The sequence below is a fragment of the Semicossyphus pulcher genome, unplaced genomic scaffold (genome assembly GCF_022749685.1).
Source record: "Semicossyphus pulcher isolate SPU_LCO1_2020_fin unplaced genomic scaffold, fSemPul1.0.p SCAF_16, whole genome shotgun sequence".
NCBI lineage: Eukaryota > Metazoa > Chordata > Actinopteri > Labriformes > Labridae > Semicossyphus > Semicossyphus pulcher.
Window position 1 is genome coordinate 2,401,774 of NW_027211670.1, and position 11,263 is coordinate 2,413,036.

Below are 11,263 nucleotides of genomic sequence, written 5' to 3' on the forward strand. Positions count from 1 at the left end.
AGTTCCATCTTGTATTACATTCAGACTCATGTACAACTAAGACTTCAGGTTCTTTACCTGGATGTGGTGCATCATGGGTAATGTCAGTGTGTCTGTGGGAGCTGGGCGGATAGGGTGTCTCTATAAGTGTCTCTGTTCTGGATGTCTGACTTAATGCTGGACGAGGACGGGGGAGCAGCCCGTTCTTCCTCTTGCCCTTCATACACTCATCATGCTGCACTTTGTGCTGTTTTTCAGCTGCTTCAACAACTTAGTCGTGTTGCGTTGCGGTGCAGACGCAGGTTTCATGACCTCTCTGCTGATTATTTGTTCTTTCCCTAAACCTGAAACACCTCCAAACAAGCGATGACGAGCCGTTTAGGGGGACCAGCTCTTCGTCTTCTGTTCCAGACATTTGACTTTAGTTTCTCCGACCATCTTTGTTGTTTACACTTCCATTTAACCTGCCGCTGCGAGGTAGGCGCTCATCACATGGCATGCCAGCGCCCCCAAAAGTGAAGCCCAAACCTCTCCATCGCCCCCTGGGGGAGGGGCTGTTAATTTAGGGAGCGCTTGATTTGATATGCAGCAGAGTTTTCTACGGGCGGAGCATTTTAAACGCCAATATCACCGTCAGTCGTGTCTGACCGTCTAAACCATGTGACCTCTGTGATGTGTCACCTGATGACTCACCTTCAGGACACTCAGAGTGTGTATAAAGCTGCTAACCTGCTGAAAGCTCACACACACACACACACACACACACACACAGCATCAATGTTCAGTGGAAACTGCTCCCGATCTTTACGGCTCAAAATAAATGTTTCTCTGACGTCAAAGGAAGAAGTGAACCCTCACAGTGAGTCCTCAGGACCTTTGTTTGTGCTTCATTTCTTTGAGTCTCTACAAATGCTTCATGTCCTGAAAATAAAAACTGAAAGGTTATCTGTTCAAACTCTATGGTTTTTATTTTCATCAGTTTAAACAGGATTATTTAAACAGCAACTTTCCTCAGCTTGTTCCCAGCCAGCCTCTGCTGCCTGTAGTAATGTCGTCATCAACGAATGTTTAAGCTCTCTTTAGTCGTGCGTTTGTTGTCCGAGTAGTATTGACCGATCACGTATCAGCAGGCTTTGGTTGCATTCAGGAAAAACAGTCCGTGTGGAGAGCGAAAGAGGAGGAACACAATCCTCCGTAATGACGCTGGTCATCTGATGATGATTTAACTTTTTATTAATCTGCGTCTGAGTGCTGCTAACAATCTGATCTCTGTCTCTCTAAAACTACAACTTTATTCTCGCTTCTCAAGCCGCTAACTGGACTGTAAACAATTCAGCGCACGGAAAAGGAGGTCTTGGCTGGAAGTCCTCATCGCTAACCGCTGGTTACACAGGAAGCCCTGAAAAGTTAGCCGTTGCTCCCAGAAAGTAATGATCTACAGCTGGAGGTCAACTAGAAACAAGCTGCTGTCTGGGTTTTATTTTAGCAGACACAAGGGGTCATGTGACTTTAGGTTCTATATTTAAAACTCTCTGGAGGTTTTAAAACTCATTCAAGTTCTTGGGAGGAAAAGTTTGGCCCTATAAACAGCTGACACATCTTCTCTGAGAGACCCGATGCTCTTCACATCGTCTGCACACCTGTGTATTAATAAAGTATTTCTGATTCTGATTGTGTGTTTGGAGCAGCTGCAGAGTGAAGTGGAGAAACCTTTCCTCACCTTCAGAGAGAACTTCAAGAAGGACATGAAGAGGTTCGACCACCACATCGCAGACCTGAGGAAACAGCTGGTGGGTCGCTACGCAGCGGTGGAGAAGGTACACACACTCACACACACACACACCGGACACACACACACATACACATACACATACACATACACACACACACACACACACACACACACATACATGCTCGATGCTCGAACTGTGATTGATGAAAGCTGCAAACTTTTATCACTTCAATAAGAAAGTTTGTTTCCAGAACTCTTCTTTTTGATAAAGCTGAAGTCTGCTGCCTGAATCTGATTCACTAAAAACAGGATAATAAGATCAAAGTTTTGTGTGCGTGCAGCAGCGAGCTCTGACGTGTCTCTGACTCTCCCTCCGTCAGGCACGTAAGGCTCTGGCTGACAGGCAGAAAGAACTGGAGCTGAAGACGCAGCAGCTGGAGATCAAACTCAGCAACAAGATTGAAGAAGACATCAAGAAGGCACGCAGGAAATCCACACAAGCAGGTCAGAGCCTGGGGTCAGAGGTCAAACTGCAGGGTCACTGTGGGATCACAGTTTTACTCCAGTGTTTGTTATTTAAAGATGTAGTGTTGTATTGTCAAACCGGGCTCCTACTTCTACATATTTTGAGTTGTTTACATGACTTATTGGTACAAACAGTTTTGTAATTGCTCCATTAGGGTGTTTTATTAGAAGCTGTAATGGCTGCAACATAATCCTTGATCAAAGTGCATCCGCTAGACATTACAGAAAGGATCCCTACAGACACAGACCTTTGTTAAGGAGGGAGACGATTTTCTTCAAACACACCAGACTCCATTGACAACATCAGTCATTTTACCTCGTGGCACACAGGAGTTATTGGCCTTCTACCACTGGCTGAATCAGTTACTTTTTGGTGTATTGTTACACATATGTTGTGTGGGATCTGAACAAACCATTTAAAACTCAAATCACACAATGACACAAACAAACTAATCAAGGCAGCAGTAGACCAGAAGCTCCTGTGTCCTGTGAGATGAAAATCACTGCTTTTTTCAATGGAGTCTGGTGTGTTTGCAGAGAGCGATGTAACGTCTGTTTGTGGTTAAAACAATCATCTTCCTCTGTAACAAAAAGGTCTATCTCTGTAGGGATCCTTTCTGTAATGTTGTCACACACTTAGAATAACAATCTGAGCCTGTCAGATGCACTTTGATCGGGCACATTACAGCCTGTTGGCTGAAGAAATGTACTGCAGACATTCATATCTTTTTGCACCTATTAGTAATTTGGACCCAGAAATATGAATAGTGGATCTGTGCATCTGGATTTCCTCATTCAACCTTCAGAGGTGTGTTCTCACCTGCTGTAGGATCAGCTGTGTGTGTGTCAGCTCTGTGCTGATGGTCACTGAATGGTTAACATGCTCCTCCAGTGTTACTGTAAGTCTTGACTGGAGCTGACTCTTTAGACTGGCTGTGAACCGTGATGCTGTGTTTGTCTTTAACGTGAGTCATGAGCTTTATCAGCACTTTGAGCCAGACTGAGAGTTTTTTTAATAGAGATATGAGGGAGGACTGGACCGGTCTGTGTTCACAGCAGACTGACAGAGAGGCGTGGGCAGGGGCTAACTCTACAGTCTGCTCAGATTCACACACACACACACACACACACACACACACACACACACACGCTCATGAACAATCTGACTGCAGGAACACGAATATTCAACTAAGTCTTTAATTTATGAAAACTGGACAGTCTAGATAAAACACACAATGTGCCACATTCTTTAACAACATAATCTTGTTATGTCTTGTTATAAATCCAGCACAATCTTTACAGCGCCGCTCGGTTCACACTGACTCATGCAGACAGACAACACACTGTTGGCAGGACAGCAAAATAATGACTTTCCCGTTGTCCTGTTTTCTCCTTGTGTGGGAAAGTTCAATAATTTAACTCTGCTTTTGACAGTTCCTGCTGGCCTCCACTAATTTTCCCATCATGCTCTGGGACACTTTAACGACATCCAATTTAATGTTGACCTGTATCCATGTGAATGCAGCATCACTCTCAGCGAGGCTGTTTGCTTCTTGATTTCTGCACAAACATGACAAAATCATCGTTTTAAATAATCATGTTTTTTGTTTTTTGCCAGCACGGTATCATCTAGTTTTTAGATTTTAGAGAGAGAAATGTCTTTTTTCTGTAGTAAGTAAAAAAAAATAAGATCATTCATTGCTGCTGTGTTTAAATCTTTAATACACATCACTCAAGACAACAGGCTGAAAAAATAAGTTATTATTATTTTATTTCTATTTGAAATAAAAAAATGTTTACAACTTGGAAAAATGGTCCCAGCAAAACTCTGGTTCTCCTGTTCTTAAGTCATAAACACACAGGAGAGAAAACATTTTAAATTAGACCAGCATTATTTTTCCCACATGCCTCTCTGGGCTTCCGTACATATCACTGCCTTCCATGCGCACAGGATCTCAGCTGCTTTGTGAAACACAAACAGTGTGTGAAGCAGGGGGAGGAGGAGGTAACAGCAGCTGGTCGCTTTGTAAAGTCTCAATAAGCGTTGACCTGAAGAAAGTAACAGCTAAATATAAACACATGTAAACTCTCCGCCTCAGTGTGATGTCACCACTGAGCCAGGCACGACCGCACACTGTCACACACACACACACACACACAAAGTCATCCCTCCTCCGTGCTGATTATGCAACCAGGCAGAAAAACAGCAGCCGTTGTTGACGGCGTCCGGCTGTTTGTGATGAAGAGAGCAGTGAGGAAGAGGAGCTGATGTCTAAACAAAGCTGCAGACTCGTTATGGCTTTGATCACGCAGCGTTGGTGTCTCGTGTCTTTATGAAGCTCTGTACTTGTGTTTTTTATTTTAAAAGAAGGCGATTTATTGGTGCTTTCTCCAGGTTAGAGAGCAGGTGTGGCTGGCTTACCTGCAGCATAAACTCTTTCTACCTTTAGAAACAGTCTGATCTTTAGACTGTGTTTACTGTAAACTGAGCTGCAACAACAAACACCACAACCATGTCCTCTAACTAACAGTCCCTTAAACGCCACAAAGCCAACAGAAGGTCTGTCACTAAAAGAGCCCACAAGTGTTTTAACTTTAAAGAACAACTCACTGCCAAATCAGTCAGCTGGAATTATGGAGGAATGTGAAAAAGATGAATTCTTGAATATTTCTATTTGATAAAAAGATGCACAGAGAGGTTGACGTGTTAGCTGTTGTAGCACTTTGGGGCAGTGAGCTTCATGTTTACTGTAGGGTTGTCACGACTCAAACTTGATATCATACTACTAAACAACACCTGCTTCGTTTCCACGGCAACAAAAACAGAAGTCATAGGAACAAAAATGAGGTAATGTTCTTGTTTTTAATTTCCCACCTTCACACAGTGCTGCTGCAGAAAACAGTCACTACAAACAGTGCCGCATCTTTATGAGACGTTAAAGGGACGTCACCAAATGTGTCGTTCTGTGAATGAGAACATGCCTCTGTGTCGCTGCTGTATCAGAGCTGCAGGTGTGACGGAGGGCGGAGCAGACACATACACGCACACACACGCAGTCGACTTCGGCCTATAAAAACTAAACCCTGTCCCTTCCTGCGGGGTCGTACGGAGGTGTAGGCGTGTTAGTTTGATGTTTAACTGCTGTTAACAATCAGAACATTTATATGTTTCTCTGTTTCACTGCTTTATTTACATTAATGCTGCTCTGTCTCTCTCTCTCTCTCTCTCTCTCTCTCTCTCTCTCTCTCACTTTTTGACTGTGGATGTGTTGTTTTTAAGCATCGGTACCTTTCAGCACTATCGAACGTAAAAATAACAGAGATTGCATTGTGGTAAAACGTGGTACAGAAAAGTATCCAAGTATCCAAAGTTTTGACATGCATAGATCGTGTGATGATTAAAGAAGAATGCAGATTGTTTAATTGTAAAGTTGACTTATAACATGCTCAGCTGTGTCCTATCCACGTGTTCAGCATATTTATGGCCAAACACTGTTTAATGGTCAAGCTCGTTAGCTGTGTACTGAGCTGACCTTTGCCTTCTTCAGCGTCAGAGAAACCCTGACTTAATAATGGAACTTTTATTTTACTGGTTTGAATCACTGTCGACCAAAGGGCCCGTTATGGACCCCAGACTGCACTTTGAGAAACCATTTATAGCAGCATGGCCATATTTAATAAGAGAACAGAACATCAGTGTGAGTCTAATGTATCAGATAAACGAGCAGCAGATGGAGACTCAGGACGATCATCATCATTTCCTCTGATTTAATCTCACATGATGAGTGTTTGTTTTCAGCAGGAAACAGGAAGTGACATTAATGAACACAGAGATTAAATCCTCCTTTTATCACTGTTGATGTTATCATCCTGAAATGTGTTATCAGTCAGATCATCTGCTCTGTTCAGGATAATCCTGTTACAGAGAGCCGAGCGCCTGCAGCATGCTGGGAGCAGATAGTGTAGTGGCACCACCTAGTGGACAAAGTGTGCACTGTAGATTTGACCATACAGTGTATCAGATACACAGAGAGCAGTCTGAATGTCTCATTGTGAACAAGTGTTCATTTTAACTGTCCTCATATTGTCTGTGTTGTCTGTTCCAGGGGACGATCTGATGCGCTGTGTCGACCTGTATAACCAGTCTCAGTCGAAGTGGTTCGAGGAGATGGTCACCACCAGTCTGGTAAGAGTCACGTGTTTAATGAACGCTGCTCTGATTTATAGCAACATTCCACAGTCCCAGTCTCCACACTCACAGACTTTGAGGCACGTTCCAGTAAGTTCTGGTAAGTGTGTGAGTGCCTTTGGTAATTACCCAGAGTTCATAGCAAACCTGGTGACGTATACAAACGTGATTGTCCAGCCCCCCACTAAATGTAAACAAATGTTTATATATTGAAGTAGAGTTCAATAAAGTTTGAACAAATTGTAAACAAAGCGTGAACGCTGACAGGAACCGCACATATGTTGATCTGTAAGTGACAGTTAGCTCAACACTTCAGTGGTTCTTTATAGCACGTTTTTAGATGTTCATGTTTGTCAGTTAAATATTTACAAAGGATGAACATTTACATAATGTGTTTTTAGACAGATCTCAAAGCTCTCAGACTCACACACTGCACGTCGTTAGAGCCCGTGAGGGTTCAGTGCTCAGGCTTCAGGGTGGAGCGTGGGCCTCAGAGTATTTTAACTAGCTTTAGCTCATTATATACGAATGTGTGATGTTTTATCTCTTTTGATACATTTTGGGTTTGTTACTTAAAACTCATGAGCCAAAACATTAACTACTGTATAACTTTGTAAGGGCGGGTATAGAGAAAAACACATATACTGTATTAATAAAAAAAGTTAACTGTACTAATAAATCACCTTTCTCGTTCCTTCTAATCTCTCAAAGCCCTTTATATAAAACATGCACACTCACCACAGTCGTATTAACATTATTATATTATTATATTATCATATTATTATACTGTATTACATTATAACACTATAACAAAAGCTTTGCCTTAGGGAGTATGTAGACGTGCAGACTGGAGGACCCAGGGATACACTGATACATTATGAATTCACTGAGTGAAATTAAAAGACAGAATGAAAAACTAAGAACTAAAAATAAGTTAATAAATAGGTAAACATGTTTATTGCACCTTTCTATAGCCAACCCTGAGTCGAACAAAGCTGAGGGTGTTATGTTGAACATTAAATATATACTGTAAAGAGAGCTGTTATAAACAGAGCTGTATGGAGACAGTTCAAGTTGTTTTTTTCTTCAAACTGGATTAAATAAAATTTGCAAGAGATGTGAACATGCAAACGCCTCTCACAGTGTGTCTGCTGTGGCCTTGATATTGATTGATGTCATATATTTATTGGTTGTCAGATATATTCCTAAAAGCATCAGGACCCTCTCCAAAATGTTCCGTTTATTTTTAAGCGCACTTTTAGCACTGTGAATGATTCCTTCTGTCTTGACCCTGCCAGCGTACTCTGGGGTTCTCTCTGTGATCACAATAACACGAAGCTTTAAGTCTATTCATAACAATCACTTCCTGCTCTCCTCAGGAGCTGGAGCGGCTGGAGGTGGAGCGGGTGGAGATGATCAGACAGCATCTGTGTCAGTACACCACCCTGCGGCACGAGACGGACATGTTCAACCAAAGTGTGAGTATTAAACTAACAACTGATCTTTAGTGAGACTCAGAGGAAGTGTGACAGTTTTACAATAACCAGTCTGAATGATTGAGGAATGATTTTACTACTGCAGTTCCATCGCTACATTTGTATTTCAACCATAGACTGTATATAACGTAGCCATCATGATAGCACCCATTGGTTTGTTGACTACAGTGTTGAAGCATTTTGGCTGCCACCATCTTGGTTTCTTTGGTGTCAAGAGCGACTGTATTTGGAGGAGAGGGTGGAGCTGCAGAGGAGCAGGAGAGAGCAAGTGCTAGCTTTGTTAGCGAGGTGCCCCCTTAATTCATAATAACTGTGGTATTAATTGGGATGCAAATATTTGCTTGTGAAAAACAGGATTAAAACTAAATACAATGAAACCGTACCGTGACTACGACATTTTTTAGGTTGCCATAGTAGCAACTTGTCAATCACAGGTAGCCCCGCCCTAAACCCTCCCCTCTTTCTGGTGTGTGTGACTCTAACTGGGAGCATCAGTGACTAAATGAACATCATGCTGTGTTGAAGAAGACTTGAAACTAGAGACTGAGACCATAAACTCATTAGGAACATGTTTACTGAGGGGATAAATCAGGAGAGGAGGAGGAGCATTTTCTCGTAGACTTCTATAGGATCAGACTTTAAAAAGTGTCCCTGCTGGACATCAGAGAGAATGCAGCTTGAGACACTCCTGCATTGGCTCTCTTTTAAAACAACTACGTCCACTTCTTATACAGTCTATGATTTAAAGAGAAACTGAATCAGTTCCCCTCCGACACCAGCAGAGGGAACCAAAGAGCCGCTGTACGTGGTGCATATGTATCACCTGCTGTTCTTCTCTGTGCAGACGATGGAGCCCGTGGACCAGCTCCTGCAGTGTGTGGACCCGGCTAAAGACAGAGAGCTGTGGGTGCAGGAGAATAAGACTGGAGAGATCAGACCGGTGGACATAGAGATCTGACCTCAGTCACACTCAGACACTCTGACCCAGAGGACGGACTGGGACATGAAACCTGTGCTGGGATCTTAGCCCCGCCCCCACTGACCCACCCCTGCAGACTGAGGGAGGATCCGTCAGCGCTCACTACAGCCTGCTGACGATGATGATGTCAGGATTTGGGGTATTTTTGTGAAATCGGTGGATGAAGATGTTGTAGTTTTCTGTAATGCAAAGCTGATGCAGCACAGGAGAGCAGGAGCTGTGAGTGTGAGTTATGAGGTGAGCGATCAGGAAGCACCAACAGTGAACATTTAGCACCTGTAGATGTTGACTCGCTTTATGTGATGCAGTTTGTTTGTGCTTTTGCTCTGTGAGGTCACTGATCTGTGACTTAGGAACAAAAATGATTTAACAGATGCTGCTAAGCAAAATGCATTCTGAGTGTTATATTACTGTGTACCAGAGTAAGACTCAAGTATTTGAATACTAATATCCTCCATGTGCAGGTATTGACTGTTTGCTAAGCCCCGCCCCCCTTTGCTACTGTTGCTACTCTTGTTTGGTGTGACGTCTCGCACAGCACATACAGAATTTCAAAACAATTTAAAAAAAATGTTGCTATCTCTGATTTACCCCTAAAAATGTGTAAAAGTTTTGATCAGCCACTGAAAAGACAACCGATAAATCTAGAGGGACAAAGGGACCTATTTTCTAACTCGGACGGTCAGCTAACAGCTACGTTAGCATTCAACCATTTCCAGGCTAACATTTCCATAAGCAAGGTTTTACATAATTTCTTTCATGTAACACTATGAAATGGCTAAATGTAAATCTAATATACCAGCTAATCAAATTGGCAAAGAAATGGTTTAATGCTAATGTTAGCTGTTGGTAGCTAATTTGCTATCAAATATCTTGTTTTAGCTAAAGATATGCCCTGATGTCCCTTTTGGATTTTCACTATCTATTGTCTTTTTAGTTCCTGATGAATCAGAGAGCTTTGAAATGATGGTGATTTTTCAGATTCACTAAGTTTAGGATTTGCAAACCTTGAGACAGCAATACAACATCCTTTTGCTAACATATTAGAGCTCCCCGCCCTGAGCGTGATGATGGTTGTTGTCAGTAGCAAACTTTATTGGCTGAATTTCACTAGCAAAAGCTAACACTTAAACTCTGTCTTCAGTTTCCATGCTCATTCGAAACAAGAAGCCTGTAAAAGATACATGAGGGATACATAGAATGTAAAGGACTGAGGCTAAAGCTAGCAGGTCCCAGTTAGCACCTAAATGTTTTGGATGCTAAATGTAGCGTTTGTTTTCATTGTATTTCACAAGAGAAAAGGATGTCTGGCTAGCTAACAGATTTCATTAGATCAGAGCGGGACAGAGATGCTAACATAGCATACTAACATACTCTAAACTCTGATGTTTGAGTCCAATTGGCAAGAATGAAATCCTGAACAGATATTAAGGTATTAATGTAAAGTATTGATTTTACCTGTAAAATCATATAATAATATAATTAGCTCATTACATGCCCATTGTCTTTGCAATTAATGCTAAGTTCTACTGACGGTGTTAAAAAACCCGTTGCTCATGTTCGTAGCTAACATTGGAGAAACACAGTTAAACCCAATCTGTGCACTTTTGCTCAAGTGTTTTTAGTTCTTTAAAAAGAACCAGAGGGGATTTCACTCTGACATCGTGCGGGTTCATGGTTTAGCTAACAGTCAATCACTGAGGAAAAAAAACACAGATCTGCCCGTGCTTCTTGACAAAAAAATTCAGAGATCTAAATCTCAAAACACTGATTTCTACCTGTTTTCACTGCATTCCTACTAAGAATTAAAAATCAGCCAGTTGCACTTTATACCCAAATGATTTTTAATAAATATTCTGTAAATTGCTGTTTATACAAAAAGTATTCTAAAGAGAACTTAGTCGTTACACATGTTATTACTAATGAAGGTTGTTTGTTATATTCAGAGATGTAAATTTATGCAATGTGTGATCAAATAAAGGAGGAAGCAGAGTGGAGGATGTTAAATACAGTAAACAGCATCTTACAAACAGAAATGTGGTACTGTTAATATGAAACAGGATGTTTTATAGAAGTAACAGCCCTTAAATAGTTCTGGAGATAGATGTCTGTTTGATTCAGTGTCTGTGCTGCAGCCTGCAGAAGCTCAATGTTGTACAAAATGCTCTTTTACCACCATGTCCTGTTCACTATCGCCGCTTAGTATCATTTGACCTTTGAGACAAAAGGATTGAGATGTTTCGTACATTAACAGCTGAGGGTTGGCCTTTTTCTTTAATAAAATTAAAATGTGTATTTTATGTCCTCACATGATCTTGTGCTGTGTTTTTTTACTTCCTGCGTGACACATATGCGTATGATCA

The 11,263-nt window shown here is 41.6% G+C and overlaps 1 protein-coding gene across 1 annotated transcript in view; it reads left to right on the forward strand.

Moving 5' to 3' along the window:
• LOC138594018 (growth arrest-specific protein 7-like) overlaps positions 1 to 11,208 on the forward strand; it is a 62,303-nt gene extending 51,095 nt beyond the window's left edge. The window contains exons 10-14 of the mRNA XM_069665108.1: positions 1,668 to 1,796; positions 2,092 to 2,215; positions 6,343 to 6,422; positions 7,805 to 7,903; positions 8,766 to 11,208. Of these exons, the coding sequence (XP_069521209.1) occupies positions 1,668 to 1,796; positions 2,092 to 2,215; positions 6,343 to 6,422; positions 7,805 to 7,903; positions 8,766 to 8,879 (546 nt within the window). The 3' untranslated portion in view covers positions 8,880 to 11,208. The remainder of the gene's footprint in view (positions 1 to 1,667; positions 1,797 to 2,091; positions 2,216 to 6,342; positions 6,423 to 7,804; positions 7,904 to 8,765) is intronic.
• Positions 11,209 to 11,263: the final 55 nt, after the last annotated feature.